The sequence below is a fragment of the Lemur catta genome, chromosome 2 (genome assembly GCF_020740605.2).
Source record: "Lemur catta isolate mLemCat1 chromosome 2, mLemCat1.pri, whole genome shotgun sequence".
Classification (NCBI taxonomy): domain Eukaryota; kingdom Metazoa; phylum Chordata; class Mammalia; order Primates; family Lemuridae; genus Lemur; species Lemur catta.
In genome coordinates this window covers 15,984,634-16,005,212 of record NC_059129.1, presented here as the reverse complement: position 1 = coordinate 16,005,212, position 20,579 = coordinate 15,984,634, and the positions used below count along the sequence as shown (strand labels likewise).

General features: G+C 46.2%; 1 protein-coding gene across 1 annotated transcript in view; it reads right to left on the bottom strand.

Moving 5' to 3' along the window:
* The window catches only part of SLC5A11 (solute carrier family 5 member 11), a 46,214-nt gene that overhangs the window by 8,455 nt on the left and 17,180 nt on the right, over positions 1–20,579 (bottom strand). The window contains exons 5-11 of the mRNA XM_045542815.1: positions 19,968–20,072; positions 17,638–17,697; positions 11,896–12,000; positions 10,667–10,772; positions 8,163–8,243; positions 4,236–4,441; positions 2,531–2,666 (exon numbers count right to left, since the gene is read on the bottom strand). Coding sequence (XP_045398771.1) covers positions 2,531–2,666; positions 4,236–4,441; positions 8,163–8,243; positions 10,667–10,772; positions 11,896–12,000; positions 17,638–17,697; positions 19,968–20,072 — 799 coding nt within the window. The remainder of the gene's footprint in view (positions 1–2,530; positions 2,667–4,235; positions 4,442–8,162; positions 8,244–10,666; positions 10,773–11,895; positions 12,001–17,637; positions 17,698–19,967; positions 20,073–20,579) is intronic.

Sequence of the window (20,579 nt, the reverse complement as noted above, 5' to 3'; positions counted from 1 at the left end):
CATTCACTGAAGGTTCTCTATACCTCAGATGCTCCAATAAGCACTACATATACACCTCATTTAATTTTCACAACTCTATGGGGAAGACATTATTATCCCCACTTTGAAGACAAATAAACTGAAGCCCAGAGGTTAAATAGTTTCTCCAAATCATACAGCTAGAAAATATTATGGCCAGGAATCAAACCCTTAGTTTATCCCATAGCTCAGATAGAGAAGATTAGCTTTGTAATTAGGTGCATCTCTAGACTCTTGTGATATATTGTTCTGAGAGTTGTTTTGCTTCTCTCTCAATTTCCATGTAAAGTTTCTTTAAAAATATTTGCTAATTCTCAAGTGGACTTAGTGGAAGAAGGTTTTTGTCCAGTATCACAAGAGCTCAGGACCAGAGCATCCAGTTGAAGATTTAGGAGGAAGCAGGTAGAGATGGGGCAGAGAGAGAAGTGGAAACAGGAGGGCATAATGACTTGGTCCCCAGCCTGGAACTTTAGACCTGGGGTTCTCAGTCTTCTGGTGGGCATGTTAGAAATAGATGGCTGGCACAGGTATAAGGAAAAAATGCTCAACATCACTAATCATCAAGGAAATACAAATCAAAACGACAATGAGGTATCATCTCACCCCAGTTAGAATGCATATCATCGAAATGACAAAAAATAACTAATGCCAGTGAGGATGTGAAGAAAGAGGAACTCATATGTAACACTGTAGGCAGGAATGTAAATTAATACAGCCATTATGGAAAACAGGATGGAGGTTCCTCAAAAAACTAAAATTAGAACTACCATATGATCCAGCATTCCCACTACTGGGTAGATATCCAAAGGAAATGAAATCAATATGTTGAAGAGATATCTGCATTCCCAGTCTGTTGCAGCACTATTCACAATAGCCAAGATATAGAATCAACCTAAGTGTCCATCAACAGATGAATGAATAAAGGATGAATGGATATGTGGTACATATACACAATGGCTTATTATATGGACATGAAAAAGAACAAAATTCTGTCATTGGCAGCAACCTAGATGAGCTTGGAGGATATCGTGTTACATGAAATAAGCTAGGCAGAGAAAGATAGATACCACATGTTCTCCCTCATATGTGGGAGCTTAAAAAGTTGATCTTACAGAAGTAAAGAGTAGAATAATAGTTATTTGAGGCTGGGAAGGGTAGGGGGAGGTGGGTCGCCAAAGGTTGGTTAATGGATACAAAAGGACAGCTAGATAGGAAGAATAAGTTCTAGTGTTTGATAGCACTACAGAGTGACCATAATTAACAATTTATGGTATATTTTCTGATAGCTAGAGGAGCAGATTTTGATTGTTCCCTACACAAAGAAAGGATAAATGTTTGAGATGATAGATATGTTAATTACCCTGATTTGATCATTACACATTGTATACTTGGTTTTTTTTTTTTTTTTGGAGACAGAGTCTCACTCTTTTTTCCTGGCTAGAGTCCTGTGGCATCAGCCTAGCTCACAGCAACCTCAAACTCCTGGGCTTAAGCAATCCTTCTGCCTCAGCCTCCCGAGTTGCTGGGACTACAGGCATATGCCACCATGCCCAGCTAATTTTTTCTATATATTTTTAGTTGTCCAGACAATTTCTTTCTATTTTTTAGTAGAGACAGGGGGTCTCGCTCTTGCTCGGGCTGGTCTCGAACTCCTGACCTCAAGCAATCCTCCCGCCTCGGCCTCCCAGAGTGCTAGGATTACAGGTGTGAGCCACTGTACCTGGCCTTATCCTAATTCTTAAGGGCCCTAAATTATTTTGACTAAACTGCTGAGCCAACTATAGACCATTTTCATCCTACCCTGTCTTTACTTCTGTTTAACGTCGTGTCAGATAAGGCTTAGGGGATTTTCACTCCCCTGTAGTTAGTAACACCCTTGCTGGATGTGGAGGAAAGCATGCTGTTTGAGAGCAGACAAGGGGAGCTTCTTTCCATACAGACCACCAGTTCCTGACACCACAGTGACTCCAAATAGCATCACCCCTTCCTCAGTATTGTTTAGCCCCATGGTACAAACCTATCCCTTTACCACATTAAAAGCAAAATAAAACAAAAACAAAAACAGTAGGGCAAATACTCTACAGGTCTTGATATCCCCTGATACTTGTTAAGAAAAGTATCCCAGAAAGGGTTCCATTGGGCCAAAGTCACCAAACCACTCAGCTCAACCATTAAAGCATGGGAGGAACTTCCACATGAGACTTCAGGGAACTGACATCTGAAGCCACAAGATTTTAGCCTCATTGGTGGTTTCAAAAGAATACAGTTGAGGCAAGGTCCCAGTCTAGTCTGCACTCCATTTGGCTTGGGACACCAATAGGACATGCCCATTGAACCAATGTTGCCACTGAACAGCATAGAGTCAATAGATGCCAGATGGAGACACCTCAGTCCAATCACCAGGGAAGGACTCTAGTCACATTGTCTTGGGGCAGCCAGCAATATGTTTAGAGCACTTCACAGGGGCTGAGACTCACAGGCAGATGACCTCTTCTCCCAACCTTCTTCTCACCTGGGAAGAGGATGCGGCTGACCATACCAGGGAACACCATTATGAAAAGGGGAAGCACCTTCAGGTATGCGGCCATCAGAGAGCCACCTTTGGCATGGGACAGGTTCTTGGCAGCCAGACTCCGCTGAACAATCACCTGGAAAACAGCAATGGTGGTTGGAAGCCAAGATGGCTTTCTCTTAAGGCAAACTAGGTGTGCATAGCTTCTTCGTAGATGCAGTAGACTTAGGATCTTGTCTTCTCTTTCAGGAAGCATCTCTTTCCTATTCTCAGTCCCTATGGTCCAATTGGGGTAGGTATGACTTCCATCTTGTTTCCTCTCTACTCCTTTATCCAGGGGTGAGACCTGGCCAATCAGAGTTCTGCACAGAATTACTCTGCCTCTCTGGCTACCATGATCAGTTAAGGAAGAGCATGCACCCAAGGCGATCCAATTACAACTCTCCATGGGACTTCTTCCCAAAAAAGTACAAAGGAAAGAGACACCCTACTCCCTATAGCCTCCACTGGAGTTGCTAACTGTGAATGTAGCATAGAGCTGCAGCCTACATCTCTGCTATCATATCGGGAAAGCCTCTTTGAGACTGAATTCATCTCAGAGGAAAGAACACCAGGAGATGGAGAAAGAGAAACAATTTCTCATCACATAGTATATATAAGCCCTTCCATCTAGTGGTGCCAACTCTGGAAACAGAGACAGTCTGGATTCAAATCCTACCTCCCCACTTCCTGGCTGTGTGACCTTGGGTAAGTAACTTTACCTCTCTTTGCCTCAATTTCCTCACCTATAAAATGGGTATAATACCAGGGTGGTTTTGACAATTAAACAAAGTAAAAACATTTAGAATACTATCTAGCGCATAGTAATTCCCCATAAATATTAATTGTTATCATTGCTATTATCTACCTCTGGCCTCCCAGTCATATATGCTTTATAAAATGCCTTCTTATGCTTAAACTATTTTTTCCTAAAAACAACTAAAAGAGTTCTCACTAAATCAGCAAAGAACCCTTAATGGGAAGAGTGTCCAGAGGTGAGATTTGTGGCAAACCACATACCACGCCCCTAATAACTTTTTTTGTTTTGAGAGGGAGTCTTGCTTGGTCACCCAGGCCAGAGTGCAGTGGCACTATCAGAGCTCACTGCAGCTTTGAACTCCTGGACTCAAGTGATCCTCCTGCCTAAGCCTCCAGAGTAGCTAGGACTATAGGCGCACGCCATGATGCCCAGATAATTTTTCTATTTTTAGTAGAGATGAGGTCTCACTATGTTGCCCAGGCTGGTCTTGAACTCCTGGCCACAAGTGATACTCCCCTTCTTGGCCTCTCAAAGTGCTGAGATTACAGGCATGAGCCACTGCGCCCTGCCTCCTAATAATTTTTTAAATTACACAATACAAATGTATACATATTCTGGGGGGGGGGATGGTCACTTTGAAGGGCATTTCATCAGCAGAATCCATGGGACTAAACCTTGTTAGACAATTGCCAAAAGACCTCAGAATGATCAAGGACAATGTAAAATATGCCTTTGGCCACTCAACACAATCCATTCAGCCAGTCAGGACTCAAAAAAGCCCTGGTTTCAACCTCCACTTAAAATGTATCATCTCCTTTGCTGACTGGATCTTCCCTGGCATTAAGTAGGATGTATTGAGAAACCAAAAGATGGAAGACAAGCTGCCCGCTGCCTGCTGTCCTGTACCTGATCCGTGCACCAGTACCAGAGGGACGGGATGGACATTCCAAACAGGACGCCCGGCCATGGGAGATCAGACGTCAGTGGATCTCGGAAAATATGGAAGGCGTCTTCTCGGGGCAGCCCACAGCTACTGTTCTCACTCCGGTTGCTAGCCAGGGCCAAGAAATACTTCTCCTTCAGGCCTTCCATCCCGCCAACGGCAGCAAAACCTGGAATTCAGAGGAGCCTGTTTGCCAGGAACTTAGCAAGTCCCCCAGAGCAAGTGACCACGGGGTGGTTAGAGATCAGTGAGCTCCTGGTAGGAGCAGAGCTACCAAAAAATGCTGGTCCCCTTAAGGGTTCTTAACCCCCGCCCTGTTTTTAAAATGCCTTTGGTGGTATTTTATGGATATGCATTGTGTTGGGGCTCAGAAACTGCTACCCCACAATATGGCGCTTTGACATGCTGACCTGACGCAGCCTCAAGGTCTCCCTGACCTTCCCCCATCCTGTCTGTCAGTCCTCAGATGTTCTCTAAAGTTCCCTCATCTGTCTAAAGTCTGGACCTGCCAAAGAAGAAAAGAGTTACCTCCAGTCCCTTCCCTGAGTTCTCATTAACTGAATTCATATCGCAGGAAGAAAGACTGAAGTCTCTAACACACCTGGACAGACTTTTGTCACAAACCATTGTCTGCTCTGTGGGCCCAACAGATTGTGTCCCAGGCCACTGTATCTTCTTCAAGCCCACTGAGTTCCTGGAAAAATCATTTACTACCCTCCTAAAATCATCCACTCTTCCCCATCTTCCTTTCCCCTAAAGAGGAGGGTATATAAGCATTAGTACCCCATTAGGATGTTGGGCAATCACTGTGTAATTCTCCCTGGGCATGCTTATAAATGTGTATGCCTCTTCTCTTAATCTGCATTTTGTCAGTTGACTTTTCAGCGAAACTTAAGTTTTCCCTTTGCCCTAGAATTGCTTCTCAGAACAATATTTCTTTCTTCCTCCCTCCCTCCCTCCCTCCCTTCCTCCCTCCCTTCCTCCCTCCCTTACTCCCTTTCTCTCTCTTTCTTTCTTTCTTTCTCTCTCTCTTTCCTCCCTCCCTCTTTCTTTCTTTCTTTTCTTTCCTTTCCTTTCCTTTCCTTTCCTTTCCTTTCCTTTCCTTTCCTTTCCTTTCCTTTCCTTTCCTTTCCTTTTCTTTTCTTTTCTTTTCTTTTCTTCTTTCTTCCCTCTTTCAGACAAGGTCTTGCTCTGTTGCCCAGGCTAGAGTGCAGTGGCATCACCATAGCTCACTGAAACCTCCAGCTCCTGGGCTCAAGTGATCCTCCTGCCGCAGCCTCTCCAGTAGCTGGGACTACAGGTGCGTGCCACCACACCTGGCCCCATATTTCTCATATCTATACTGGAGGACTTTTTGTGAAGAATGTGCAGAGATCCACACCCAACTGTGAGAGAACCCAGCTTATCCTGTGAACTATAAGATAACAGGGAGCCTTTTCCCTCTGCAAGAACAAGGAAGCAGAAAACTGTCAAGGGGACCATGAAAAGATGGTACAATCCAAAAGAAGGAGCCCAGAGCTCCCTGGAAGTTTTATCCTGTCCTTCCCAAATTCATAGAAATGATCAATGAAACATACAAATGGGGTTCTCCCTGCAACAGCACGGATGTGAGTTGTTCAAGGGTACATGTGAAAACCTGCAGGTGCCTTGCAGGGGGATGTCTACTAGAAATAGCAGATTGATGAAGATCATTCAGGGTTGATCTGTAATCTCTCTCCTGACTGGTTGTAATGATTTCAGTAATGAAACTCCCCCCTTGAGACCCCACACTTTTATGGGGAAATATCTGGAAGTTTGGCTAAGAATAACAGACCATGTGAAGAGCTAACTTTTGGCTCTCTTGCCTCTGAAACCTGAAGTATTATGAGCTGCTGGAGCAGTACTGAGAAGTTCAACAGTTTGTGATATTATTTATGATGGCGACCACCCCAAGCGTTCAGCTAGTGAGGCTAGACATTTGTCCTTCACATATTCATTACTTATTTGTATTTCCTCTTTGTACATAACAGTAAAGTTTTTTTCTTCATAAGGGTCCCAAATGTTTTTTATTGAAGTTAATCATAAGCAATTTTTTGTCGCTGTTTGTATTGGGAAACTAATGTATTATTCCATGATTATTTCTTTGGATTTTTGTTTCAAAGATAAAAGTGACATATTCAAACAATTCAAACTGTGCAGAAAGGTACAATGTTAAAGTACGGGTCTTGCCTGTACTCTTGACTTCTGCTCCTAGACTCTTCCCATAAAATTTGTTACCAGGTTACCTTCCCACTATTATTATCAGGTGTGTGATGGTTTTAATGGCATGAGGTCTGAAGTCAATCTGCTTGGGTTTGAATCCTGGCTTTGAATCCTAGCTTTATTAGCTGTGTGACTGTAGGCATGTCGTTTAACAGTTAGTGTCTTAGTTTTTTCGTTTAAAAATTGGTGACAATAATACCAACATTATTACATTGTTATGAACCTTAAATGGGATAATGTATATATCTGGATCACATGTGTTTTAATAGTTATTACTTTTTCAATGTTTTATTTAAAATAATTTGAGACTTACAGAAGAGTTGTGAAAGGAATAGAGAGTCCCCACATACCCTACATCGAATGTTATCATCTTACATAACCATAGTACGGTTATCGAAACTAAAACAATTAACATTGTCTATGGTCTGAATGTTTGTGCCCCTCTAAAATTCATATTTTGACATCCTAACCCCCAAGGTAATGGGAACTTAGGATGCATGACGATTAGGTCATGTGGGCTGTATCCTTATGGATGGCATTCATGCCCTTATCAAAGAGGCCCTGGGTAGCCAGCAAGCCCCTTCCAGGATGCAGCCAGAAGGCACCATCTATGAAGAACAGGCCTAATCGGACACCACATCTGCTGGCGCTTTGATCTTGCACTTGTCAGCCTCCAGAACTATGAGAAATACAAGCTTGTTGGTATTTTATTATATATAGCAGCTCAAACAGACTAAGACAAAATTGGTACAATACTATTAACAATACTACAGATCTGAAGTCTTCAGATGTCACCACTCATGTTCCTTCCCCCACCCCCTCACGCAGTCCAGCATCCCACATGGCATTTTTTATGTGTGTCTCCCTAGTTTCCAGCACTCCATGGTAGTTCCTCAGTCTTTCCTTGTTTCTCATGCCCTTGACGCTTTTGAAGAATACTGGTTAGGTATTTTGTGAAACATCCCTCAGCTTGGGTTTGCCTTATGTTTACTCGCAATTAAATTGAGGTTACGTATTTTTGGCAAGCATGTCACAGAGATTTTGTGTCCTCGGTGCACCATACCAGGAGACACGTGGCATCGGTACATCTTATTACTGGTGAGATTAACCTTCCTCACTTAGGTATAGTAGTGGGTGCCAGGTTTCTCCACTTGAAAAGTGACTATTTTTTCCATTGTAATTAATAAATATTTGGGCCATGATACTTTGGGACTGTGCAAATATCCTGTTTCTTCATAAACTTCCACCCATTAACTTTAGCATCCATCACTAGATCTTGCCTGTGGCAATTATTACTATGGTGCATTAATGGTGATTCTTCTATTTCTCTCACTCCACCTGCATGGATTAATTAGAATCTTCTGTGAGGAAGAGCTATCCCTTTGCCCTCTTTTATTTACTTATCCATTTTTCCCTATCAGCATAGGAAGGGATCTTCATTTTTACTTTTAAAAATCGTTAAGTTTCCATATTAAGCACAGTTCTCTTCTAACTAAAATAGCCATGCCTCAAGCAAAGCACCTGCAGCAGGAAGCCCCAAGTAGTGTGCTTTTTGATAGCTGGGTTTGCTGGTCACAGTGATGAGAGCAGATGTCCCTGTTTGGGAGAGGTGCTGTCATCCACCCAAGTGACCCTGGGACCCCACTTACTGTAGCCCATCAAGGTGACCGCTCCTATCAGCATGATCAGAGTCTGCAGAGCATCCGTGTAGATCACAGCAGCCAGGCCACCTGTGGGGATGAGCACACAGGTAAGGGCCAGGTGGTCTGACGAAGAGGAGTTACTCTGGGTCACGAAGGGAACCTGCAAGGTCAAGACTGACGGGAGATTTCTCAGCATTGATTGATTGCAAAGGTGGCCGCAATCACTGCTTTCTGTGTGCATGCCCATTTTGCAACGTGACTCCGCTGCCTCTTTGATGTTGAGACGATGTTGACCTCTCTACCTGTTAAATATGGGTTTGGCCATGTGACTTGCTTTGGCCAATAGAATATGGTGGAAGTGATGTGTATCTCCCAGCCTGGGCCTCAGGGGGCCCTGCAGCTTCTGCACACCCTTGTGTAGCCCTGAGACCACCATGCTTTAGGGAGCCCAGTCTAAGCTAATGGAGGATGCTGGCCCACATGGAAGAGAGGCCCAGCTGACAGCCCAAGATAACCACAGCCATGTGAGTGAGGCCACCTTGTCCCAGCCAGCTACCTAACTGCAATTCGGTGGAGCTGGGTGAGACCAGGCAACCCATGGAATTGTGGGGAAGACTAGACCATTGTTGTTTCAAGTCCTTAAATTTGTGGGTGGTTTGTTACACAGCAATTTCTAACTGATACAGGAAGTAATGCTTGGGCCATAATCTCCAAGCTCTGACATTGATTGATTGAATGATTGATTCAGGGTCTCACTCTGTTGCCTGAGCATGAGGGCAGTGGTGTCATCATAGCTCACTGCAACCTTCAACTCCTGGGCTCAAGCGATCCTCCTGCCTCAACCTCCCAAGTAGCTGGGGCTACAGGCAAGCACCACCATGCCCAGCTGAAACGTTTCTGTTTTTAACATTGGAAAGAGGATGCGAGTACTAGGTATTCAGAACCCCTTAGACTTCTTGAACAGGGGCGTGGTGGTCTGCCGCAGAGGATTCCTGCTGGGTTTGCCACGTAGAAAAATCTCTGGAATGACAATATTAGTAGCAAACCCGTCTGCATATGGACAGAGCAATCTTTCCAGCATCTTCCCAATATCTCCCTCCTTCCTCCTCCTCTAAGGAGAAAGGACACTTACCTGCTATAAACCTGTTTACTAGAGGGCACAGTCACTGCCATAAAAAGAAAAAAAAGCTATGCCCGCGGGTGTGGTGTCCTTGACTCCTCCTTCCATGCCAGCAGGAATGGGCCTCTCACAAGTGGGAGGAGACCTGGCTTAGATCCTGGCCTTAATTCTCCGCTGTGTGCTCGTGCAGTGAGTCAGCCTGAATATAGTGAGAGCCTGACGCACGGCACCACTTAACCCCATCCTCCTGTCTACACTAGTGTTTATTGAGCATCTACCCTCTGCCAGGCATTGTGGGAGCCTTTTATCCAGCCAGTCACCAAATACCTGGTGAGCACCTGCCGAGTTCTACAGAGTAGGAATTCAGAGGCCAACAAAATGGCACATCCCCTGCCCTCATAGAGCTACAGTCTACCGGGGGAGACAGACCCCCAGACAAGGAACATGAACATGAACTGGTTGCTGCAGTCATCCCTCCCCTCCCCCAGGCCCCAGGCACATGGCTTCTGTTGCCTCTGACAACTCAGCCAACGTCTTTCTGTATCAGAGGGCCTCGCGTATGTTCAGTTTTGCTACTTTTCTGTTTAGAGCATCCAACGGTGTTCCATGGCACTTAGAGAGGCCTTACCTGAACATTCCATGTAAAAAAAATAAAAATAAAACAAACAAAAAAACCTTCCTCCATTATTCCTCATCTCCTCACTGTGCTTAATTTTCCTTCATAGTACTCATCAGGTTATAATAATAACTCCAGACATTATTCACTGATCTCCTGGCTCACTGTTTCCCCATCTCCACTAGGATGTAAGTTCCTCTGGGGCAGAGATTTATGTCTGTCTTGCTTACACGCATGACACCTGGCACATGGTAGGTAACATTATTTATGCACACACACATACGCACGCATGCACGCACACACGTAGAGGGAATTATGTTATACCAAGAGGTGGAAATGGAGCAGACGATGAAAGCGTGAATATTACAACAGACACTTGTTGAGGCCCCATTACGAGCCAGGCAAGTCTGAGGGAGGAAGATGAGGCTGCCTGACCTCAGGTTCCGGAATCACAGTTGTTTATCATCCAGCCTCATATCGTGCATATTCATGTACGTGCTCAGCCCTTAGCAGGTTCTCAGCAAATAGTTCTGGGACACATGGATGGGAAAAAATGTTATGCAGTTGTGGTGCATTTTTAAAATTCTTTCTCTTATCAGGCAACCCTCTTCCATTGGATAATGGGCAAGAGAAATCTTATTGGCAAGGGTAATGGTGTGAGGTTTAATGAATAAATGGTCTTAACACACTGGAACATCAGAAGATGGGCCAGGAAATGATGAGAGGGGCACAGCTCCTGCCCATGACCTCTCCCAGCGTTACCCCCATTCACACCTGCTACAGTGTAGACAGCCGTGATGGCCAACAGCCCAACGATGGCCAAGTACAGATCCAGGTGCAAAGACTGCTGAATAAAAATGGCGCCTGCGTACATGTCCACCTGCGGAGACAGGAAGTCAATGGATGAATAAACGAATGGATGAACAAATGAATTGTTCCCTTCATCATCCATCTTATTCCAGACCAGGGATCTCACACGGGAGCCCTGTGAGCTTTTAAGTTTGAGACCCCTGCCCTGGGCTGATGAACAAGCTCCTCAGTGGTCTTCTGGCTTCTGCTTCTGTCCGTCCTCCACGCTGCCACCTTCATCAAACCATCGTGATCTCGTCATCCTTCTCCGCCCCATTTAAAACCCTTGAGTGGCTCCCCACTGCCCCAAGACAAACGCTGAATATATAAGTAAGTTAGAGCTGCATGCCAGGCCCTCGTGTCCTTCGCTCACTTTGTACCCAGGTGCTCTGTCATACTCCCCGTTTCTCCAACAAGTCATGCTGACCGGTGCCTCCCGGCTTTTGCTCGCGCTGGTCTATCCCTCTGGAAGGCCAATACCCCTTTAACTGGCAAACTCCTCCTGAGATGGAACTTCTCCAGGGTGGCTTCGCCACATCTGCTTCCCACCAGACTGCCAGTGAACATTCTAGAAAGGAGCCCATCTGTGTGTCCTTTGCCTGGAGCTGGCATCAGTCGGTCATTGTTTGGACTGAATGAAATTCCTTCTGCCCCCGCAACCCCCTCCCATAGGACAGGCTGTTCCCCACCCCTGGCTGGAAGGGAAGACATGCCCGCAGGTGGCAATGCACCTGCTCTTTGCCATTTTCTGGGAGATCTGCCCATCCAATGGTCAGGGTGGGGCAGGCCCAATCAGCGCCATCGGCACATCTGAGTAACAGCTGGTGACTGCCTAATCCCAGGAGGGAGAGAATAGCCCTTCCTAAGGGCTGGTGGGGCTCTTGGAGTCCCATTCCCCGGCGCACGCCATCCTGAGATGTTGCCGGAGAAGCTTTGGGGGAGGAGGGGAGGGAGTTCTTCCCTCGGCCTTTTCTCCCAACCTCCTCTGCCCACCCCTGCCCTCTCCCCCCACCCCTCCCACCTCCCTCTAACCTCCCCGAAGCCTGCCCAAGAGCAGGGAAAAGCGGATGGGGAGGCGACATCCCCAGCAAAGGACTGTGACTCATCTTCTCCCGATGCCGCAGGGGCGTGGCCAGGCTGTGTCCCCGCCTTACCGAGATCTTGGTGAAGATGTAGATAAACAGGTAGAGCACAGCCAGAGTGATGGGGATCCTGCTGCCACCGAAGCGCCTCCTTAGGTATTCTGGCATCGTGGTGACCTGGAGGTCAGAGCTGAGTAGTCACCACTGGCGGGTTCTGGGCACTCGGCCTCCCGGCACCAGCCCTTCCTGTCCCCCCCTCCTCCCCAAACTCAGAAGCATGAATGGGCCTTAGTCTTGGGGCTCCCACTGGGAGACTTGAGGGAGAAGAAAATTGGGGCAACAGGGTGGGCACAGAAGAACTGGGGCTCCACGCAAGGGTGTGAAGCCCATGGTCGTATTCCCAAACCAGAGGCATCTGTGCACCCCCACCCCAATGTTGCCATGGCCTACGTTGTTATTAGTCGATGTTTTTCTTTAAACCAATTCACCTTTTTATTTAAAATAAACGTATCTAAAAAGGGAAGTTTAAATCACCACTTTAAATGGAAAATCAAATTTAAGGGGACCAGAAAAATAAATATAGGGGTAATAAAACAATTCATTTACTTTCTATTCTCTTCTGGCAGTTTACACCAGTTGCACACCAAAGACTCTGGACCCAAAACCTACATATTCCTTCTTAGAGAGAGAGAGAGAGAGAGAGAGGGGAAAGAAGAGAGTCGTTGGAGAGAGGTGTTAAAGGCACACTGGCTGTGACATGAGACTTCCCCTTTCAGTGCATCAAAAAACTGAAAGAGAAAAAGTAGAAGAGGGAGTAACTTCACCCTGTGATTCAGTGTCGTTGGCTCCATGTCCAACTCCTAAAATCATCTCAAGAATCTCCCTCTGTCCATGTTCCAAACTTTGGGAAAACTGCTCCGCTGTAAACCCCGAGCCTGGTCACCAGGAGAAGCAGGGAATTCTAGCAGCAGAATGTGCAGGCTCCAGAGACGTCCTGCAGCAGGGAGGCACTGAATTTGGGGGGCTCCCTCCTGCCCTTGGAGGTGTAGCCTGAGGGCAGGAGGTACCCTGGGTACCCTGGAGGCTGAGCCATGCCGCTGAGAGCTATTATGTGGGTGGTAATTTTCTTGGGGTTTGGCATTTTCTTTCCCAATCTTCTTGCCTCCACTGCACCCCTCCAGACTTGGGGTGAAACAGCGCCGTACCTTGACTCTGGGACCTCAGACTGACCAGAGTTCTTCCATGAGGTACTGGATCTTGGATGGGGAAGGGAGTAATGATTTGCAGAAATGTTTGCAGCCCCTCCCCCAGGCTGCTGTGGCTTGGGTGGCTCCAAGTGTAACCCAGCAAAAAGACTGATGGGTCCCCAACTGGACGCTGATAAACAGCAAGCTGCCGGTCGCAAGGTCAGAGTGTGAAGGCAGAGGGTGCTGGAAGGGAGATTGGGAGACGCTTGCTTCAAGAATAGAAAATGTTAGCCGTGGAATACAGGTGTTCATGCGTAATGGGGGTGTTCAGTGTAAAATTAAACTTTATTACGTGTTTCAAAATTTTTTCATAAGATTTTGGAACAAAGTGAACTCCAGGAATGGCCATTTTTAAATAGGAAAATAATAAAAAGCTTCTCTTTCCTCTTCCTCCCCTCAAAAGGGCAACTCGGGACTCCGATCTTTTTTTTTTTTCCTTTGTAAATTTTTTTTTTTTTTTTTTTTTTTTTGAGACAGAGTCTCACTCTGTTGGCCAGGCTAGAGTGAGTGCCGTGGCGTCAGCCTAGCTCACAGCAACCTCAAACTCCTGGGCTTAAACGATCCTCCTGCCTCAGCCTCCTGAGTAGCTGGGACTACAGGCCTGCGCCACCATGCCCGGCTAATATTTTTCTATATATATTTTTAGCTGTCCAGTTCATTTCTTTCTATTTTTAGTAGAGACGGGGATCTCGCTCTTGGTCAGGCTGGTCTCGAACTTCTGACCTCGAGCGATCCTTCCGCCTCGGCCTCCCAGAGTGCTAGGATTACAGGCGTGAGCCACCGTGCCCGGCCGGGACTCCGATCTTGATCAATGTCTTGCCTCAACCTTCGGATTTGCTGCAAGGCAGACACAGCAAACCAGAAGTACTGGAAGTACCTTGACACTTGACAGGGAATAATACAAGGAGAGAGTCGATCAAACCTTATTGAACATGGGATGTATTCCTGGTGCTGGCACAAGGCCTAACCAGAGATGGCGTGAGGGCTTCAGCCTATTCAGGTGCACACACCCAGGGACACACTCCTTGGGCGGTTCACTATCTAATCTGCGGAGATAATCGCCACCTGGCCCTTGTTTGGAGTTAGAGTCCTGGCACTGCTGACAGCCTTTATTACCCTCCGACCTTCACTGCAATCTAGAGGGGGGGGGGGCACAGCCTCCACGTGCAGGGCGTTTCTAATGAGTGAAGAAAGGAAGGAGGGGTGGAAGTTACCAGAAAGCAAGCAGCAGCGGTATCTGAAAGCAGGCTCTGGGGAGGAATGTGAAGCTGGCTGACAGATGGGAGGCAGAGCCTGGGCTGTCGCCTGTAAAGTAGCAGAAAAGGCAGTTTGCCAGCAAGGAAGACAGAGAGAGAGAGAGACTCATCAGCACCCGGCACAAAAGGCCTTCCTGTCTCAAATATGTCCCTGATCCTCAAGGCCAGGCTATTTAGGAAATGCCCCAGATCCATGATGAAGATAAAAGAGAAGATCTTCTGACCCAAGCCCACAACGTTCCCCAAACTACACTCCTGGACGGCTCCTCGCTCCCCAGCCCTGGTGAGGAAGGACTCACTGTTACCATAGGAACCACCCCCTGGCTGGAGCGGGGTGTGTATTCAGGAGAAATAAATGTAGCCCATGCCAGCTGACTTGGAGAGATGACCCCAGGCCCCCGGTCGCTGCTGATGGCTGCTCCTCACTCCCTCACACTCCCTACCTCCCATTGGAGGGGCGGTGAGGGTGTCCCCCCGAATCACGTCCACAGGGTCACCCACCCACGATCAAGGAAAAGCCCTCCCTCTTCCTCTGCAACCCATGCCATCTGCTATGGCAACTTCCGCCCCTCCTCAGTGACCCTCAGTGTTCAGTGAGGATCCCCGCTCCTTTGCGCTCTTCCTGTCTTCTAGACTTTTCCCCTAATCTGGAAGCAGCTCCAATAACAGTGTGGAGAACACACACACACAGACGCCACGTACGGCATCTTGGTTTGCTGAGCTCCAACAACAGTCTGGCGTCTCCACTCCAGCAACCCATTTCTCTGACCAAAACCTGAACCCTGTCATCTCTGAGACCTCGTTCGCCTCTGAGACCCCAACTTTTCTATCAGTGCAGCTCCCCTACTCGCTGACTCTGATGACCGCTGCCTTGATACTCTACCGAGACTTCTAGTGCCTGATCAATGCCTCTTCTTTTGGTGTTGGCTCATTCTTCATTTCACGTCCTTCTGAATTCAGGTAAGACCCTGGTATTGACTCATTCCAACAAATATTTACTGAGCATCTACTTATGTGCCATGTAATATTCTAGACACTGGGAGAAAACAGAGATGTCACTGCCCTCCTGGATATTTTAGTCTTAGTGGGACAGACACACAGCCTAGTGCAATGGTACTCAATCGGGGAAGATTTTGCAGAGCCCAGGGCAATGTCTGCAGACATTTTGGCTGTCCCAGTTTGAGGGGTGCTACTGGCCACTGGTGGGTAGAAGAAAGCAGGGATGCTGTTCCACACCCTACAATGCATAGAACACCACCCCCACCCAACGCACACACGATGAATTATCTGGCCCCAAAGGTCCCTGAGGTTGAGAAACCCTGGCTTGTGGGAGGGACATGGTCTAACAGCAGAGACATATTAATTTAATAAGCACACAAGCAAATGCAAAATGGCAAATACAATGAAGGAAATTTGACTTCATCAGAGAGGCCAGAAAGGCCTACCTGGAGGAGTTGTTGCTTGAACTAAAATCTAAAGGATGATTAGGAGTTAACCAAACCAAGAAGGAAAAGGAAAACTTTCCAGAAGGAGGGCAGAGCGTTGCAATGGTCCAGGGAAGGAGAGAGGCCCATTAGAATGGGGAATTTTTTGTTAGAACAGAGCCTGGTGTGCGGTGGGCAAAGAACCCGGTCAATGACCTTCAGCGAATGAATGAATGAATGAATGAACTGATGGAAGAACGCAGTGGGTGGAAAGTAGGGCGGGCCCCATAGCTTATTTTCCATGTTCATAAGTAAAATTACTCTTTAATTGTCTTGATGGGTAGTATTCACATGATCCTATCTTCAAAATATGGTAGACAAAAATAAATTCTAGGTGGATAATAGATTTAAATGTGGAAAGTTCTAGAAGATAATATATAGGAGAATATCTAATATCTTTATGACCTTGTAATAGGAAAAATTTTTTAAAGCATAACATAGAAGGCAGTAGCCATTAGGGAAAAGTTGGTAAATTTAAAATTGAGATCTGCTTATCAAAAAACACCATAAAGATGGCAAAAATGCAAGCCACAGAGGAGGAAAAAAGAAGATATTTGCAACACACATAAGCCCATTGTTTCTAGAATATATAAAGAACTTCTACAAACCAGTAAGCACAAGACATATAACCTAATAGAAAAATGGGCACAAGTCCTAGACAAGTTACTTTCTGGAAGAGGAAATCCAAATGGCCAGAAAACATAAACAGAATTGCCGATCAAAAGCACAGTGAGGGCTGGGTGTGGTGGGTCATGCCTATAATCTCAGCACTTTGGATGGCCGAGGCAGGAGGATCACTTGAGTCTGGCTCTGTTGCCCGGGCTAGAGTGCCGTGGCGTCAGCCTAGCTCACAGCCACCTCAAACCCCCCGGGCTCAAGCAATTCTTCTGCCTCAGTCTCCCTAGTAGCTGGGACTACAAGCATACGCCACCATGCCCGGCTAATTTTTTCTATGTATATCTTTAGTTGTCCAGATCATTTCTTTCTATTTTTAGTAGAGACGGGATCTCACTATGTTGCCCAGGCTGGTCTCGAACTCCTGAGCTCAAACGATCCACCCGCCTCAGCCTCCCAGAGTGCTGGGATTACAGGCGTGAGCCACCTCGTCTGGCCAGGAAGTGATTTTTAATATGATTTCTGATCCTTAAACTCTTTCCAGTTTGTATATTTTTTAAAATCTCCATAATAAAAAGTTAAAATTGGTTATTTGTTTCTGAACAGCACTGTGATATCACATGATCTTGCCATGTAGAACATCTAAAATGGAATTAAGTCTAGAAAGTGTGAGTGACACAAAGCTGTCAATAAGATTGTGAATGATTTTTAAAACTGCTTCTCAAAGAGTCTAAAGCAGCATTATTTTGTAACAAAAATGTTGACATTTCACACATTAGAAATAGTGCAATTATTATAGTTTTGTGTGCAAAGGAAGAAATAAAATCACTCAACCATTATATAGAGGTATTAATAGATAGATTTTTTTTTTAGTTAAAAGCAGTAACATGTTATGGCATTAGCATTTATAAGAGATTGTGAGTCTTACATTTGTGTTTGGGTATCAAAAATTTTTTTTGAGCCTATGTTTTTTCCGGCCTCTGAATGTCCTCTGTGTACCTTGGACGTTGGTCACTTGGTGGGAACTGCTTAGGATGGGCTTCTTAGTGATCTCACCCAGGCATCATCCCTCCCCAGTGCTGGGACCCCATAGTGCCTGCCTGATGGATGCCCATGGGAGGGGGGATGGGTGGGGTGGAAGGCAGGGAATGCAGGGCTGAGCTTCCCAAAGAGTCTCCAAATTCCATAGCACCTGACCCCCCACAGACTCACCTGACCAGCCACGTAGATGGGGAGGAAGATCCAGGCCAACATCAGCACAGAGAACAGGCCCTGCCCAAGAAAACACGGTCAGGACTCGGCTCCCAGCTCACAACAAGGTGCCAATTTGGATTTTCCTCTGCACCCTGAGGAAACCTAGCCTGAACTCCACCTCTGGTTTATTCTCCTACTTACTGAGTGGCTCACCTTCCCTGGGCTTCATATTTCCATGTTTAAAATGGGAAGAAAGGAATTAGGCAGGGACGAGAAGAATGGAAAGAGAAGCCTTTTGCGACACCTCCTTATTATGTGTTTCCTAAACTTCATGTCATCCCTCCATCCAGCTGCGCTTCCTCCCCTCTTTGGAAGTGGTGAAAACAAGGCTGTGAGGTGAGGCAGGCCTGGGCTCAACGACTGGCTACACTCATGAGTAGCTGGTGATGCTGGGAGAGTTAACACAGGTCTGAGAGACTCATTTTTCTCACCTGTAAAATGGGCATACCAATGCCTTCCTATATTGTTGCAAGGAAATTTGGTGAGATGGTACTTCCTGAGGACTTAATATACGCCAGGCACTCCTCTGCATCCTTTACAAGCATTAATTCACTTAATCCTCACAATGACGCTACATGGCAGGTGCTATTAATATCCCTATTCTATATATGAGGCTCAGAGAGGTTAAGTAACTTGCCCAAAGTCACACAGCTTATAAGTGTTGCAGCCAGGCTGTGAACCTAGGCAGTCTGGTTCTAATCTATAATTGAACCCTATAATATGATAGTGTATGCAACATCCTTAAGTCTGTTCCTGGCCTAGAGTGAGTACCTAAAAAATGTTAGTCATTATGAAGATGGATGTCATTATTAATAATTACAACCTCCTCATTCTTCCCCAGAAAAAATCATATCCTCATTATTCATGGCCATGTTGGCCAGGTGTCATGGCTTATGCCTGTCATCCTAACACTTTGGGAGGCCAAGGCAGGAGGATTGCTTGAGGCCAGGAGTTCAAGTTCATAGCCCTGCTATGAAAGAGAGGGTCCCCTATTGTTAGAGTAGAAGACTAGGGAACAGGGCTGAGACCCGATGGTGGGGATTGCAGATTGGGTGCAGGTGTTAAAGTAAACAGAAGCAGAAGCTAATTAGAGAGGCTGATAAACACAGGCAAGAACCGGCTTTGCCAGGCTTGTCAGCCATTGCTGCCACCTTACACGAACTTTGGCTAATTACAATATCATTTACATTGTGGTTTTAAAATTTCTTCACCCTTGAAATCACTATGACAGTTCTGAAACAACCATATAAAGTATAAAAATGGGAGGGAACACGATTCTAGAAATTACTACTCAAATTCTTAGGAAAAGCCAACCCCTTAGTCTTGAATATTCCTCCCTTCAATTAGTAAGACTTCAAAAGACTGAAAAAAACACATCGTCCTGGTGCAGCTGCTCTTTTTGAGCCTGCTCCTCTCTCTTGAGAGTGTACTTTCGCTTTCAGTGTTTCAATAAAAAGCTGCTTGCTTGGCTTATACAGTGCATCCTGAAATTCTTTTCTCCCAGTGATCACCAAGAACCTGGAAAAACCTCCACTCGGAGGCCACTAACACTATCTCTTGGGTATCCCTGGGGTAGCAAAAATGTCAAAAATCATTGAGAGGCTGGGCGTGGTGGCTCACACCTGTAATCCTAGCAGTCTGGGAGGCCGAGGTGGAAGGATTACTTGAGCTCAGGAGTTCGAGACCAGCCTGAACAAGAGCGAGACCCTGTCTCTACTAAAAATAGAAAGAAATTAGCCAAACAACTAAAAATAGAAAAAATTAGCCAGGCATTGTGGTGCGTGCCTGTAGTCCCAGCTACTCGGGAGGCTGAGGCAGGAGGATTGCTTGAGACCAGGAGTTTGAGGTTGCTGTGAGCTAGGCTGATGCCACGGCACTCTAGCCCGGGCAACAGAGTGAGACTCTGTCTCAAAAAAAAAAAAAATTCATTGAGCCATATAATTTTTGTGATGGGCAATTGATGTCTAAAATACACAGAAATACCTTCCAGTTCCATGATACCTTCCTTCTTCTGCATCTACAAGGGAGGGATTCTGAGCCCTCTCTTCTCCATGCCCCTATTGTTGGGGTCATGGCCTTATGGGAATCCATCAGGAAAACACAGGGAGGTTTGAGACCTACAGACCCAACTGATTTTTGCTGACCAGAGGCACCCTTGAAGCCTCCTGTTTGTTTTTTTCAAGAAAGTACCATTCTATTTTTAAAGTGCAAGACATTCACACAACTTTCCCCCAGGATCCACCTAGCAGGTGGAGGTGAGCTATCTATGCTCTGAGTAAAATACTTACATGAAGCTCATAAGCAGCTACAGAAATGCCTGTGGCAGCACCTGACCCTGCCAGGCCAACAAAGTGTCCACTTCCAACATTGCTGGCAAACAGGGATGCACCCACCTGTAGGGAGAAGGACAGGTCAGATCTGGGGGCCAAAGTCTGGGGTACCTGCTCCCCACCCCCTAATTCTTGCCACGCTCCAAAGGGACCAAGAGAGAAGGAGAAGTGAGGAGGCAGGGCCATCCCTAGCCTATCTGGCACCTTTCTTTAAATTAGAAAAGGATTCTCCTTCCCCAAGACTCTTACTGGGTCAGAGTCCACCTGTCAGAAATGGGTATAATAAATATTCATACCTATAGTGCCTAAAATGTGGATCGCACCGCCTGGGGTTATGCAATGCATAGCTTAAACAACTGTATACAACATTCCTGGGGGGAAGGAAGACAGGTATTGCAGGGAGTGATTCGTGATGAGAATCAGGAAGCTTGTGATTCCCCAGCTCTGCTTCTAACTTAGCAAAGTAGACAGCCTTCCTTCTGGAAGAACGCTAAGTGTCTAAGACTGTACTTAATGACTCCAAGCCCTGGTCTCTGTTGATTGGACTGGACAGGCCTGGGCACCTGGCCC